Below are 17,005 nucleotides of genomic sequence, written 5' to 3'. Positions count from 1 at the left end.
TTTAGGTATATATGATAGGTTTATTGGTCCTTGTGCAAGTGTCAGATTTGGAAATCAGATTGTGGGATGGCTATAAATAGTGACAATCTCTGTACAGAGCTGTGGAATATGTTGGCACTATAAGCAACAGGATCTAGTAAGGAATATCATGGCTACCCCAAGATGGACTATCAGTGGCTGGATGTTTCCCATCACATTCTAAGTCTTTTACGTAGCTGGATAGAGTTTCAATAGTAAGTCGATGGATTGCTGCAAGTGACCAATGGTTGAATGTCACAGGTAGACGGCATCAACCTATCTGTCTATGTAAATACGCCTACAGGAGGTATTCTCATTTGATATCATATTATGATCAGTAGTGGTTTGGGCTCTGTAATCACCATTAATCTACAGGATACCCTGTCACACTATCTGTCATGGCAAGGCTTCCATCCAGTGTCAGTCTGGGGTACCCATATATCACCAGTAAAATTCCTTTTGGTGGCCCACTGTACAACTACTGTAGATACAACTATTACCTGACACCTATTTGCAAGGTCTTAACACTGATTTAATAGTAGCTTGCTGTCTAGTCCTTGCCCTAGGCTGAGTCTGCCCTGGAAGCCCTCTCAGTAGACACTCTTCTGCCTTAAACTTGGGTCCTCTTAGCCCCCTGAGCCAGGAAAACCTGCTCATACATCAGCAAGATAATTTTTGTTTGGGGCCCCTGCAGTAATGGTAACAAGGAGGGACCGGGGAGGGGAATTACTGGTCTATATGGCTCCATGCCTAGATCTTATCTCATTGTCTATATAGTAATAAAATGGATCGTTTGTGAAATAAACTAGTAAAGTACACGGACTCCTAGTCTGGCTGACATTGTGTATTCTGCCTATCTGTATGTAGGGAAGTGAGTGTACAGTGAGTCATGCAGCCCTCATGTAGGGGGTGAGGGGCTGGGGGCCCACCCCTGTTCAGGGACCCACCGGGGGGATTCACCCGCTCCCCTGTATGCTAGTTTGAGCCTGTTATTTTTCAGTAAGATGATGTTTGACCCCACAAAGCAAGTTTCCCAATGGCAGATTGCAACACTTCCTTGCCTGCCAGATTTATCACCATTTGAGCATTTATGGGCCAAGCTGGGACATCGGCTGCGGCAACCTATGAGTGTATAGGATCTACAGGCCCAGCGCAACATATGTGGGTCAGGATATCATATGGAAACCTTCTAAATATATAAACTTATCCATTCATTGTAATATTGTTATCACTTACATATATCATCATTGCATAGTTTCATGTAATTCCGGCAACTCCTCCTTAGTGCATTAGTTAATATATTGTGTGTAAGTGAGTATATCGCAAAAACACAACATAACAAACCACTGTTTTATGATCTAACCACAGGATACGTCATACCAAGCCCAGATTATGAGTTGTGACTACTGGGGGTAACCACTAATCCTAAGGAAAAGGGAAGATCATAGAGAGAACGAGACGATTTCCTTCTGGAGAGTGACTGTGATATCATTTTCCATCAAGACCCCTGTTCTCAGAATCAATGGGGACCCAGCTGTCCCACAGCACCTTACAAGACATGAGTATTACATGAATAATGGGGCACAATCCTTGGTCTCTATGGGTCAACAGTCTGTTAAAGCCGGGCCCTTGTCTTTACATTTTGCCCAGACCTTTGATGGCACTACTAACTGTACTGCCCGGGCCTTTGCAAGACCATGGCCCCATCGGCACTCAGTTGTGTTATTAACTACTTTGTATTTAATTTTTTTCTGCTTGTGACCTGTAAATGGAAAAAATTCTTCTATATTCCAGAGACAGAAGTTTCATTCTGATCTTGTTCTTTGGGTACAAGTGTATGATTCATTGAAGCAATAGCCATCACCGGTGATCCGATCCTATTATATATCACAATCAAAACTTTGTTGAAGATGAGTCATTTCCTCCTCAAACCTTAGATCACAAATTTCACAGGCTGTAAAGCAACTGGCTGTAGCAGGAGCCCATCCCTACCATGCCTACAAAGGTAGAGCAAACATGTTGGTTCCCACTGAGCATTCCTATATGTAGTAAGTTTTTTACAATGATATTATGGTATAGTATGAAATATCCTAAAAAATGGTCACACACATTTTACACAAACGTAACAGTGTTATATTTAATATATATTATCTATTTCATACAGTAATAAATGTAGATCTTGTGAGTTAAAAGTGCACAGTAAGTCAAAAACATGAAAACAATACTCATAAATGTACATTATCAAAATGTACCTATGCCACCCTGAGCATAACCATATAAAAATATACTTTAACACAGAGTAGTCCAGCTCTCCTGTTACTTTTACACATGACCCACAACTACAAAAACTAATGCCGGCTCTGCCGCTTACGTTCTAGTAACTTTACTACAGTGATCATGCAGTTAAATGATGGCTCTGCCCTTATCTGTGACCCCGCGGTCTAATATAGCTCTATTACTGAATAAACTTGTGACCATGTAACAAGAGGTCACGCATCTAACCGATCCCTTAAAGGAAGCATAGGAAACCCTTTTAAGGGAACGTAATATCATGCCTTACTTTGAGTGAATTAGATCCTATATAAGAACAATATTCATACTGGCAAAAGTCAGCTATAAATTTTTTTTAGACATAGTGTAACACTCATATATATAAAAAAAATCCTATTGAAAATGTCTTTAAAGAGTCAATATAGTGGATGAGCTGAGAGAGCTCGGACTCTGGTCATCAGCGCTACTGCTGCTACTACTGAGCCTGCGGTGGGCGGTGGAACAGGACTCCTGGGTGCCAGGATAGGTGAAGACCAGATTTGGTGTAAAGGGTGTGATGGACGGGGTTTTCATCAACGTCGGGGTGTGAAGAGCTTCAGGTTCGAGGACCGTGCTGCTGAGCTCGATTCTGGGGAGCTTCACTTTGGGACCTCTTGCTACTTCTTCTTGTGACTCTTTCTTGAGGCTCTTATAAGAGTCTGCCGGCTGGGCAGGTTGGTGGTCTCGGGGCACCTTGCAGATGGGCTGGTGAGCATCAAGGATTAGTTCTAGCTTGTCTTTTTGCTTCTGCAGTTCAGCAATCTCTTTTTGCAAGGTTGACTTCTCTTCTTCGAGTTTGTCCGTCTCCTAAAATCATAAGAAAAAAAATTGGCATGCTTATAGCCTTCCATCATATTTCACCTATTTTAAAGGGGTTGTCCCATCACAAGGATCCTATCTATACTGCTTGTTAATGTGAATGTAAGACTTTTCCTAAATACATTGCTTCAGCAAAACTGCTTTGTTTGTCCACTATCTTACTTTATTCATTTTTTTTTTGACACATCCGTTAACTTATCTTATACTATAAGTCAAGTGATGTATCTGCTGCTCTGAGGGGGGTGGGAGGAGGGGCTAAGTGCACGGGAGCGAGCCTGGAGGGGGCATGAAGCCAGCAGTGGCAGGAGCGATGCTGCTATTCCGGGGGGGGGGGGGGGGGGGGGGGGCGGAGGAGCGGAATAGCAGCATCGCTCCTGCCGCTGCTGGCTTCATGCAGGGCAGAAGCATAGCAATGTTGCAGGCATCTGTGCCGGCGTCTACACTCCCCGGCATCCGCCTCTCTATTACAGCGGATACCGGCTCTGTATTGGCATTGTGAAGGCTAGACTGGTCTCACCATCTATGAGCGTGCACACAGGGCCAGCGGCATCTCGCCGCTGTCTTTGCATATGTAACCCCGCCCACCAATGACGGAAAAAACCAGGAAGACAGAAGATTTTACAGCAACGAAGACTGGTGAGTATGCGACGTGGGAATACCCCTTTAACTTAGGCCCGGTTTACATCTGCGTTTGCAGAATCCGCTTGGCGACCCCCCGAATGGAAACCTATCCGCATAAAAAAGCGGTTACCTAAGGAAACCGTGGACCCCATAGACTATAATGGGGTGCATGTAGTTTCCGTACAAAAAATACGGAGAGAAAAGTGCTGCTTGCAAGACAATTCTCTCTGCAAATTTTATGTGGATAGGTGAATGGAATGGCTCCAACGCAGATGTGAACTGAGCCTTACATCTACTCTAATTTCAGTCTCAAGACAAAGATAGCTCAGGCCATAATCGTGAATGTGGATGGGTTGCGAGTGCAACCAAGAAGGTACCGTTACAAAACAATGGTCAGATATCCAAAACTGCAGGATTTCTGTGCAATGGCGTCCACCTTCAATTGCAACATTTGTGATCTTAATGTCACAAGGCCACAAGTCCCCGTGACTCCCCAATAAATGTGTCCTTTTCTTTACTTTTCGCGATCCCAGGACAAACTCCTCCTTTCTGTATACTTACCGCCTGTAAGTAATCTGTAAGCTCCTTGCGTCGGTTCCGGCATTTTGCAGCAGCAATCTTATTCCTCTCTCTACGAACTCTTCGTCTTTCTTCTTCCTCTGCTGACAACTGTGCAGAAGAAATGCAAATAATAAGAAATAAAGCCAATGCTACTACCGTAACAATGCTTAATATACTATGCCATAATCCATTTGCCAAGTATGGCCCATTTCCTGAGCATCCTGTGTGCTTACTATGTGCATAGGTCATGGAGCATTAGTGAACCCTGAAATGGATGATGTTTGATTTTTTTTAATGAATAGAAGGATTGGCAGTGTGTGTGACCTTGTGAGTCAGCCATTAATGCTTATCCCGCTTCAAACTGTGGTTTGGCACCCATTTCCCAGCTCCTTTTCCTTCTGAGTCATGCCACAGGTCTATGAGTCGCCCGTCAACCGTTTCCGTCACATGTGTACTTAGTTTGATTTTAGGCAAACCATAGTTTTTAACCCTTCAAGTACTTAGTGTACCCATAAGCATTGCACTGTACAAATGGTCTATGGGGCAGATTTACTAGGAGTGCCTAAACTTTAAATGGAGGCCTGGTTCACATCTGCGTTCGGTATTCCGTTCGGGGAGTCCACTTGTGGACCACCAAATGGAAGACCGAACACATTAAAAAGCAATGAAAGCACATGGACCCCATAGACTATAATGGGGTCCGTATATTTTCTGCACGGTGTCCGCACGAATCATGCGGAGAGAAAAGTAGTGCTTGAAGTGCATGATTCGTGCGGACACCGTGTGGAAAACACATGGACCCCATTATAATCTATAGGGTCTGTGTGCTTTCATTGCATCACTTTTTAATGCGTTTGGTATTCCGGTCAGGGGGTCCCTAAGTGGACTTCCCGAATGAAATACTGAACACAGATGTAAACCAGGCCTTAGACTACACAGATTTAATCTGCACAAGATTTATCAAAGTGTATGATGCGGTTTGATCAATCTGATGTTTTCTTAGACTATCTGTACACTATAACAATGGAGTTCAGTGCTGGATATGAGCGGTTCAAAAAGGCCAATAAACATAATAAAGTAGAATTAAAGTATACATGATTGATTATAGTACGTACATGGTCGCCTTGTCTTCTTCGTCCCATGCTTAAAGCTCCCCCCATACTTCTAATGACACCATGACGTGGACTATGGTAGGGTGGCAAGGACAACGGTCGAACACTTGGTTGAACCATCCAGTTAAGGTCTTGGCTTGAAGTTATTGCATTTATCGTTGGGATAAAAGGTCCAGAAGATGTATGGATGGGATATTTCTGTGGAAGAGAATGATAGAAGTTCATTAAGTATTGAATATGGTCACATGAGATAAATGGAGGATACGCATAAAGAACATATACATCATATAAAGTATGTCGGGCTCTGTATCCTCTGCTCACCCTGTGATATAGTCAGGCGTGTAACTTCAGGGGGTGCAGAAGGTGCAGTCGCACCGGGGCCCATAACCACTGGCATTAGTATTGAGATTGCAGTTTCCATCTGACCCATAAACCAAGGAAACCCACAGATTTCCTTAAACACATGAAGATGGATTAAACTCCTTAGCACCCGTAACTATCACTATCAAGAATTTGCTGTAAGGATGAGGTCGGGGGCCCCGGACAAAAGATTGCATCGGGGGCCCACAAGACTTTAGTTACATTGTATTCATTCTGCTATCAATATATACCAGTATGCCTTATTAATGGCCCTTAGTAAATAATATATTTTGAACATGGCTTTAGATAGGAGGTCTCTGTGATTCTGCCTCTTCACCTTGATGACCTTACGTTGATCAAGATACCGCGATATGATCTATTAAGACGTCTCCCGAGCCATTTGGCAAACGTAGGGTAAGTAACAAACAAGCAGACTGGCTACCTGCATGTAACTTTTGGCTCATAGAGGACACAGGTAGCATAGGAATAGGCAGTAATGTATAGTATATTGTATGGTCACTGGAACTATTATGGGGCACTATGATCACAACTACTATAGAAGCCCCAGGAATCTACATTTTGCCATGACATTTGCAATACACACAACATACAGGTTCCTTTTTCCCATCTCTGAATGATATTCTTGAGCAATAATTCTGTATATTATAACATTATTACTATACTAGTGAACTTTAGCATACTTGGACCTGGTACAGTTGTATTTACCGTACTGTATTAGTCACTCTATTGCTCACTTGACCGTACCTGAACATTTCTACAGAAATGTGACTTTTTTTTTTACATTTAGACATCTACGAGACCCTTTTTAATTAGCATTTGGCGCAGACTGTCTATACAGGCTTAGACTTTCCAAAAAACATCAAAAAATAAATAAATATGAAACATATTCGAACTATGATATCACTTCCTGTTAAAGTGACTAAACACACAGTGTGTAAGCAAATGTATCACCCGTCCGCGGCGCTGAGAGGCAATGAGATCTACCGTGGATATGGGTGAGAATACGGATATTGTGTATCTAGATAACAATGACTCAGTACTATATTACATAAAGTATTGGTACACAAAAGGAGGACGGTAGGAAGGTGGTGGTGGGGGGGGGATGTTACAAGTAACGCAGACATGATCTCCTTTGTGTACTGCCGAAAATAATGGAACTGTATGTGATTGAATGGTCATGCCAATATTAATACAGCAATGTAGAAAAAGGTACTGCGCGGCTAACTTGCACTAGGTTCACACTAATGTTCGGGTTTCTGTTCTTCAGGGCAGCTCAGGGATACGAAAAACGGAAACCCAATCTGCTTGAAAAGCGGTTACGCGCGGAAACCCATGAACTCCATAGACTATAATAGGGTCTGCCAGGTTTCTGCCTTGTTTACGCCCGAAAAATGCAGACAGAAAAGTCCTATTTGCAGGACTCTATTCTCCGCATTTTTCAAGCGGAATGGGGGATGGAATCTTCGAATGGAAACCGAACGAAGATGTGAACCTAGCCTTACTAATATCTTCAAGTGGAGCTCGTAGGAAGTTCACACAGTAGAAAGTGAAGAGGCATTTGAGGTGAACTTTAAGGGCTAGTTCACACAGGGCGGATTTTGAGGCCGAATCTACCTCAAAATCCGACCCCTCACAATAGAGGTCTATGTAGACCGTTAGCGTTCTTTTTTGCGCTAGCGGTTTGTTCCCGCTTGCGCAAAAAAAGAAGCGAGCTGCCCTTTCTTCAGGCGGATTCCACGGCTGATTCCGCCTCGCGACACTTCCCTCCAGACTAGACCCATTCATTTGGGCCTAATCCAGAGCTAAAAGCCGCAACGGGATGCTGGTGAACTGCACCGGCATCCGACGCTGCAGCCGCGACGGAATGTGTTCACGCGAAGCTCCGTGTCAACTAGCCCTAACTTCCTCTCCACATTATGTCCCTCCAACCTTCAGATAAGGCTCAGATGAATGGGCCTTATCAGCAGAGTCTCATGTAGCAGGTTGAATAAGCCATGAAGCCACAGCAAGGTCAGGCAGGTCAGTGAAATCCGCCTCAAAAATCAGCGCCAAATTACAATGTGAACATATCCCAAAAGGGCAGAAAATCTGGACCAAAAATTGGGATACAGCCTAGGTCCACCAGAGATTTGCCACATGACGGTGACAATCCTGACCCCAAATTGCTACCAGCTCAGCAAGTGTAAATAGCAATTTACAGTCAGATTCTGAGTTGAAAATTTAATCTAGATTAATGTTCTTAGGACAAGCGAGACAGTCGTCAACGATCTGCATTGCATTATTATATATTTAGGGTATGCCGACCTGGGACGGACACCCTATAGATTTTCCACTATGGAATTTAGAGTAGAAAATCCACAGCTTATACAGCCGCAGCAAAGTATATGACCCTTAAAGAAAATCTTATCTGCATGCTGCGAAAAAAGGATCAGGGTATACTCCAGACTGGGCTAGGTGCCCATGAGGGGAACAGTTTTAAGGAAAGTGTTAGAATAGTGAGAAGAATATTGAACGCTCTACCACAGGATGTCGCGCTGGGTGACTCATGAAATGATCTGTAAAGGAGCCTGGAAGACTTTCTGGAAAGATGTAATCTTGCACATAATGTGTAACCTCGTAAAGGTGGCCTTTTACTTTCTCCAGGATCATGCCTTATGGTAAGGTAGATTAGCTATATGACATGTAAACCCTTGTGTGACACTAAACTACTATGGCCACAAGTACACTGTCTGGTGACTTCTTATCCAAAATGGTTGCAAAGAATTGCATTTGGTTTGGCTTTTAGAGGGGGGATCTGAATGGACGAGCCCCCCTCTATGATGTCTATATGATCTAGTGAAGGGATAGGGAAGCTACGGCTCTCCAGCTGTTGCAAAACTACAACTCCCAGCATGCACACTTGCTCTGCTGTTCTTGCAACTCCCATGGAAGTGAATGGAGCATGCTGGGAGTTGTAGTTTCACAGCGGCTGGAGAGCCAAAGGTTCCCTATCCCTGATCCAGTAGGGGTTGTCTTCATGAGAGTCCCTTTAAACAGAGTCTATCAGGTTATTTTGCTATACCAAACTATTATAGTCTTTTCCAGTCCACACGTACCTTATGTTTGCCTCGGCAGCTGCCCGATTCCTGCCTTGGATGACAGTGTCAGCAGTGTAGGGAAGGGGGCCAGGGCACATGTCCCCCCAACATATAACCCACAAATGATCGGTGCAAGCGTAAGATTTTAGTGCTGATGTCTGGACAAGCAAGTGTTATCAATCATGACTTGGCGGGTGGAGTAGACCAGACCTGATGTATGTGCCAAGAATGTGAACGTCCCGATGCTCTTGCCAGCTAAGTTGTATATTGCAAAAAAGTTATTTTTCACCTAAATCAATCTACAAACGTTTGTGCAGAGCTGTAAGTGCCCTACCAAATCCTGGGGTAGTATTGTAGGGCAAAAGACCTGACATACCCCAATAAGAGGGCACATAGTACTCAGTGAGTACCAATGCAGGGGGACACACACATATCACAGCTGGATTTCAGGTAATATCACAATTTCAGTGTTCAGAGCCGAGACAGTGTTCTCACTAGTCACGAGTCATTGCAAATGGAAATCTAAGCTGCTAGGAAAAGTAATTGAATGGGCCTGGAATACATCTAAGATGATGTCACCAATTCCTTTCTTCCTGGCAATGAGATTTCTTTTTATTCGTTAAATAATACATGTAAGAAGAATTCGAGGAGGCCAGCTTGAAGTGTCCAAACACCAAAGCCATGTTGGGAAATGATATGGCAAATACTGAAAATCACATCATGTCTACTATCCTCTGCCGATCTTCTATACTACTTATGAATGCCGTTCTGTGAAATCTCATTACATTGCATTGTACTCGAAATCTGTGACTTCTGCAATAAGATGCTTTGTGCGAAAAAAAGCCACAATTTGCTTGAAGAAATGTATGGTTTATTCATCACATTTTTGTGGCTTTATTTCACAATTATTGCAATGTGAAATAACACAATTGGAAAACCTCACGGAAAAGAAACATGATGTGGTTTTCAAGAGAAGTTATACTAGGATGTGTAGCTCCCGAAAAAAAACCTTATGGGGAATGAAGATATTTTGTAATACACTGAAGCCAATGTATTGACCCAGCAATGATTGGGAATGGATATTCATCAGTAACATTCATCTCCATCTTTATCTTACATGGTGGTGAATAAATCGTTCATCCCCATACAGTTTGCATTTGATGCCATTATGTTGGCACTCCGCTGTCACCACATGCGCCAATGTGCTGCCCGACAGTTGTGAATTTTGTGCCTACAATAATGATCAGATCACCTGACAATAGAGCGTTTGGGCTGTTAGTTGGGTCGGCGTATCTACATTTACCAATTATTGGGACTGAGAATTCCAACGTTCTCAATAATAGGCCGATCGTTGCCCCACATAAAGGAGTCTTTACATGTAAAGGATAAATTTTCAGGGCACACTTGAAGATGTTCAGGATCTGATGGTTCCTGGTGGTTAGTGCTAAGGCATAAGAAAAAAAAAAAAAAAACCTTTGTGGTGCTGATTAGAGATAAGCGAACACTAAAATATCCGAGGTTCGAAATCCGATTTGAACAGCCGCACACTGTTCGAACGGATTTCGAACCCCATTATAGTCTATGGGGGGAAATGCTCGTTTCAGGGGTATGCAAAATTCGATAAAATTATACCTATCAAGTCCACGAGTGACGGTCGGGCTGGATTCTGCTTGAAGTCTTCTCCCGGCGCAGCGCCCCTGCGGCGTCTTCCGGCTGGAATTCACTCTGCATAGGCATCGGGGCCTAGGCAGAGCCGACTGCGCATGCGCTGTCAGCTCTGCCCAGCCCGACGCCTGAGCAGAGCCGACTGCGCATGTGCGGGCATGCCCGCGCATGCGCAGTCGGCTCTGCCTAGGCAGACTGAATTCCAGCCGGAAGACACCGCGGGGACGCTGCACGGAGAAGACTTCTAAAGGTAAGAGAAGAACCAGCGTTGATTGGCAGAATGTATAGCATTCTGCCAATCAACGCTGGTTCTGCATCGAACCTTAAACTTCGAACAGCTAGTAGTGTTCGATCAAGTACGAGTATTTCGAATACCGTAGCATTCGATCGAACACCTACTCGATCGAGTACTACTCGATCATCTCTAGTGCTGATCTTACAAAGTTCTCATTGGTTTTGGAGGGTGAAGCAGTGAGATCAAGACATTTAAAGTGAATCCTTAAGCAGGTTTATGCCACCCATTCCAGAGCAGCATAAAGTAGTGGCAGACTCCATAGTTATAGCACGTTGTCATTGACTCCCTGTGTCCAGTTATACATAAATATGCAGCCTGCTGAAAGTGTTTTTACATATATCTGAAGAAGAAGCCAGAGGAAGCTTCAAAACTTCATATTCTGTCATCATTATGAGTTAGCCATTAAAAAAGTTATCACCTACTGAAGACTTGCAAGTTTTTAGTTTTTTTAAGATATCTTGTAGCAGATTGCATAAAATCACTTCCTTAAGTGCACCAAGCCAAGCCTCAGGTTCTTGTATTTACGAGCTCATGCAGCTGATTGACAGCTTTCTGCCCTTTACTGTGCATAGGGAGAAAGCTGTCAATCAACAGTAGGTGTTTGGAAGGATGAGGGGACTGACGCGAGGAAGGGGGACCCTAGAGTTCACAGACATCATTGAGAAGACTCAGCGGCTGCAGCTAATAAAGTGTGATTTTATGAAATGTTGTCTTCAGGTTCCAGGACGGGAAGTCCATCTCTGGTCATGGAAGAAGAGCTGTTGACGTTCTTCTGTGTCCCACCTATCCTTTCTGATCTTATCTAATGAAGACTAATCTGTGCAATGACTGATACATACTACAGGCACTGAATACATTGAGGACGTTCTGTACAAGATGGGATTGACGTCAGCAATGATGTCAGCAATGATTCATATAGCACCTGAGGCTCCAAGGTAGATCCTTGTGAGAGCGAGCCATTCACAGGAAAATCGCAGATGTTAATGAACTAAATTGTTGTGAAGTAGATATTAACAGGAAGCAGTAAATCACTTTATGCTATTTTTTCTGTGCAAAATTAGGTCACTATGTGAAAAAACGTAAAACGAAATCAGACAATTCAGAAATGTAGCGGTCCTTACATCTGAGACATTCGGGCAGACACGTGAGAGCTGCTATGTTCCTCAACCTCCCCAAAAACCAAGCCAAGCATGCACGGGTCTTTCAATAGGGAGAGGGAGATACATGGCATGGGTCATACCTTATGTCTACTTTCACAGTGCCACGAGGATGGGATATGGCTGATTAGTTGTAAATCGTGACAATTTTATTACTGCACCATTTTCGGAATTATTGCTATACCATTGCACCAGCCATGACCAATGGTAGAAAAATATACTTAACATTAATATGCATGGCTATTGTGAACCTTGATAGTACGGTTACTCACAGGGGTTGACAACTTACTGCAGACAATAATGGCCAGTTAGGTTTTGGTTTTAGTTGTCAGGCAATAGGAACTCTAACAGATACAATGAAAAACAACCCAAAATGAATGGAATTTTTCAGGCAAGCAGGACTTTTCCCTCTACATTTTTAGAGTCCCTTCACACGGCATAAGCGCGCCGCTCATTTAGACACGTATACACGTGTCCGAGCGCGGTGCTTCAGAACAGAGCCCATTGATTTCAATGGGAGGTGCGCGTATATTGGCATATACGCGCGCTTCCCATTGAAATCAATGGGCTCTGTTTTGAAGCGCCGCGCTTGGACACGTGTATACGTGTCTAAATGAGCGGCATGCTTACGCTGTGTGAAGGGGCCCTTAGGTTGGAAACCCGACGGACCCCATTATAGCCTGTTGGGTGCATGGGTTTATGTGGGTAACAGCTTTTAAAGCGGATTGGGTTTAATTTTAAGCAAGCGGACCCAAAGAACAGAAACCCAAGCGCAGATGTAAACCTAACATTAATCACCTATATCAAATTTGTGAAGGGCTGACACCTGTAACCCCATCAAATAGCGGTTCGCAGCAACTATTAAATGGAGAATGTAGCAGGAAGCAGACAGTCCTGTCCTTAGTGTGGTGGCAGAACTGGGTCACTGCAGCTTAGGTTTAAATGACTGGAAGCTGATCTGTAATATCTGATCTGACCACTATGCAGAGAACAGAGCTGTCTGCTTCCTGCTCCATTCTCTGTGTATCAGATGCTGAATGTTAGTGATTAATGATCTACCCTTAGAAAAGCTTATCAATATTTTTAGGCTGGAAAATCCCCAATGAAGCGACCACTTTGCATTGTCAGTGTCTCCAGTACTGTGAGTTACTGCACTTCCCAGCATTGCTGCCTATTGTTCCAGGAAAGTGCAGGAAATGTTAAAGGGGGTTTCCCATAATAATATTTATAAACTGGCTACAGAATAAGTCATAGATGTCTGATCACCAGAGGTCTCACCAATTTCTTGAAGAAGGGTCTCAAACTACTCATTCCTCCTCACTGCAAGAACTTTAGCAAGGAGGAATGAGAATGTTACAGCATCAAGCATGTTACAATCAAATCCTATGGGACTGAAGGAGATAAACTAGTACAATGGTTGGCTGTCCATGTCAACCGTGCAGACACTGAGTGCTAAGAGCGGGAAGATCAAAAGTCTTGGTGCATTACATGTACAGATCATTCATTACATGTAATACTTCATTTTCCCCATGTGATGGCACTGCAGAGAAATTGAATTCTTACTGTCAGGCTCCCCACAGATCACAGAGGTCACTATGACAAACCTATTATTGGGGAGCCGGTCTAACAAAATTAACCCTTTTTAGGTATACACGTAGAAAAATAGAAGATTGATGGCGGAAAAAGACCACATGTCCATCTAGGCTGCCCTTATATTATTAGGCTTTTATTTTAGGATACGTATTTATCCCAGGCGTGCTTAAATTCATTTACAGTAGATTTACCGACCACATCTGCTGGAAGTTTGCTCCAAGCCTCAACTACTCTTTCCGTGAAATAATATTTGCTCTGATTTTTCTCCCTAATTTCAGATTATGCCCCCTTGTTCTTTTGTTTTATGCTAAAAACACTTTCCCCACAAACCTTTTTATACCTTTAACATATTAAAAGATTTCAATCCTGTCTCCTCTTTAATGAAATACATGGCCATTTGTTCTGTGTACTCACAACCAGAATATTAATAACAGAGCCATTGTCTGGAATACTGTAGAGTTACCAGAAATCCATACGGTATGCTCCTGTTAGCTATGAAACATCCCATTGACATCACTTTATGGCGATAATGAATCATCAAGAAGATTTTGTTAATGATCATCCTATACTTAGAATTCTATGAGTGTAGTCACTATAAAGGTACATGTGGGAGAGCCTGTCATGTACCATATGTCATGTAGATTATATAGATTATGTGTGACATATTCCTGCTCCTCTCACAGGAAACGTATACATGGAAAAAAGTGAATTAAAATAGATAAATTAATATATATATTATAATATATATATATATGTTTGTGTACTTGAATATATAGATATATAGATTTATTAAAATCTATGTGACTCAGCTAATCTATAGCTATAGTATTCATTCATAACTATAACAGATATCTATCTATCTATCTATCTATCTATCTATCTATCTATCTATCTATCTATATATTCAGTCTCCTGGTAATCCTGGGCTATGTTACACAGATACCTGCACCCATTGTCAGTCTATGGACATCTTTACATGGCAGACACTAGATATTCAGCATATGTCATATCTGATATTGGACTTACTTGCTGCTGATCGTCCGGAGGGGTAGATCTCAGGCTGTGACCCATAACGTTGCTCCCAAACACGTGTGTAGTTCCTGGGTCACTGGGGCTGTGGCTGCCTCTGCTGTACCCTAAATCCTGATGAGGAAAAGTCCCAGAAAAGTCTCTATACATTGTCTGGAAGTGAACCCTCGCTCGGTCACGCTCACACTGACTCACAACTCTACGCTGCCTCATTTTTATCAATGGGGACTCCTCGATTCACGGAACGGCGCAATGTCAAATCTGTAGGGGCGGACGTAAAGGAAGAAGAGCTGTAAAATTAGTATTATACTAGATTATGGGTTCTTTTATATCACAAGAGCTATTATAAAGAAATATTAGTCAATTCAGAGACTCGAATATCGCATATTGGGGTCGTAGATGAATTATTACATTCCCCTTTCCCTCTGCAGATGGTACGTTCCGAGGATTACCCACAGCGATGACGTACTTGTCCTTATAAGGGCACACTTCCTCAGTGAAAGGAAAACCCTTTGCTTGAAGCGTCTGTTTTTTTTAACTCTGCTGTTTCCAGAGTGGAACGGAAACTCGAGGTGAAGTAAATAGCGGAGCTATCTCCCCGAAATACTTCTGGGAAATGATGCTTGTTTACCGAGGGTTTCTGCTTCTCAAGGAATGTATTGTTGGCTTTCTTATCACTGCAGTAACTGCGGAGAAATTAATAATGTCACCGGCTGAGGTGTCTTCAGGAGAATAGAGGAGAAGGCAGGTCGGAAAGTGAAGTCACAGGCGTAAAATGGGCAGCAAAGTGAAGTTAAAGGGATTGTCCATATTTTGTTGTTGATTTATTCTCAGATTACATTCATAGGGGTCTGAAACCAATGTCAGCTGTGTGTTTGAGGGGTCTCGGCGATTTTGCGGACGCTGTGACCCCTTCACTGTCATCGCTCACCGACTGTTTTACAGCGACAGGGGCGGATCCAGGGCCGGGCACCGCGGACCTAACAAAACGCAGGTCGGGTCGGTCAGTTAGAAGCGCGAGGCCCTTAAAGGGTCTCTATCGGCAAAATCATGCTGCTAGAGCCCCACATATGCGTGAATAGCCCTTAACCCCTTCCCGCCGATGGCATTTTTTGATTTTCGTTTTTCGTTTTTGACTCCCCTCCTTCTAAACCCCATAACTTTTTTATTTCTCCGCTCCCAGAGTCATATGAGGTCTTAATTTTTGCGGGACAATTTTTTCTTCATGATGCCACCATTAATTATTCTATATAATGTACTGGGAAGCAGGAAAAAAATTCAGAATGGGGTGGATTTGAAGAAAAAATGCATTTCTGCGACTTTCTTACGGGCTTTGGTTTTACGGCGTTCACTGTGCAGCCAAAATGACATGTCCCCTATATTCTGTGTTTCGGTACGGTTCCAGGGATACCAAATTTATATGGTTTTATTTACATTTTGACCCCTAAAAAAAATTCCAAAACGGTGTTAAAAAAATTTTTTTCTAAAAGTCGCCATATTCCGACGGCCGTAACTTTTTTATACATAGGTGTACGGGGATGCATAGGGCGTCTTTTTTTGCGGGGCCGGGTGTACGTTTTAGTTCTACCATTTTTGGGAAATGTTATTGCTTTGATCACTTTTTATTCAAATTTTTATCAGAATTAAAACAGTGAAAAAACGGCGGTTTGGCACTTTTGACTATTTTTCCTGCTACGGCGTTTACCAAACAGGAAAAATATTTGTATAGATTTGTAGAGCGGGCGATTTCGGACACGGGGATACCTAACATGTATATGTTTCACAGTTTTTAACTACTTTTATATCTGTTCTAGGGAAAGGGGGGTGATTTGAACTTTTAATACTTTTTATATTTTTTTATATTTTTTTTTACTTTTTTTTTATTTTTTTTTGCATTTAATAGACCCCCCTCTTCCAGCAATGTCCTCGGGTCCCGTCTAACTCGCAAACTGACATTGATAAAAAAAGGCGCATTAGCAGTAGTAGAAGCAGCATGCTACTGCGCATGCACCGGCGCCATTTTTTATCAATGTCAGTTCGCAAGTTAGACAGGACCCGAGGACATCGCTGGAAGAGGAGGCGTGGCTGAAGATGACATCAGACCCTGAATGCCTGCCCCCGTGCACGTTCGGTAACATATTCTGTTTTAGGGGTTTTAGGGTTTTATTTTTACCCCCCAGACCCCCCGGTAAGTAGGGCGAGGCAAAGTGAATTGCCCAGGGCCCCGCAAAGCCTGGATCCGCCACTGTACAGCGACCCCCTGATGTCATTACATACTTATCCCATAGAAGTAAATGGGACAAGACTGTAATGAATGCATTTCATTGCTGCTGTCAATCACATGGCATCTGATGTAAACAGTGATGA

At 42.9% G+C, this 17,005-nt stretch overlaps 1 protein-coding gene across 1 annotated transcript; it reads right to left on the bottom strand.

Moving 5' to 3' along the window:
- Positions 1-2,204: 2,204 nt before the first annotated feature.
- Positions 2,205-14,851, bottom strand: FOSL1 (FOS like 1, AP-1 transcription factor subunit). Its single transcript, XM_075280539.1, has 4 exons — positions 14,636-14,851; positions 5,445-5,639; positions 4,330-4,437; positions 2,205-3,135 (listed from the first exon to the last, which is right to left on the bottom strand). The coding sequence occupies exons 1-4, from the start codon at positions 14,849-14,851 to the stop codon at positions 2,698-2,700; spliced, it is 957 nt and encodes a 318-aa protein (XP_075136640.1). The 3' UTR covers positions 2,205-2,697.
- Between the last annotated feature and the right edge of the window lie 2,154 nt (positions 14,852-17,005).

Source organism: Leptodactylus fuscus, chromosome 7, assembly GCF_031893055.1.
Source record: "Leptodactylus fuscus isolate aLepFus1 chromosome 7, aLepFus1.hap2, whole genome shotgun sequence".
NCBI lineage: Eukaryota > Metazoa > Chordata > Amphibia > Anura > Leptodactylidae > Leptodactylus > Leptodactylus fuscus.
The sequence above is the reverse complement of the archived record's forward strand: the minus strand, read 5'-3'. Positions and strand labels throughout refer to the sequence as shown.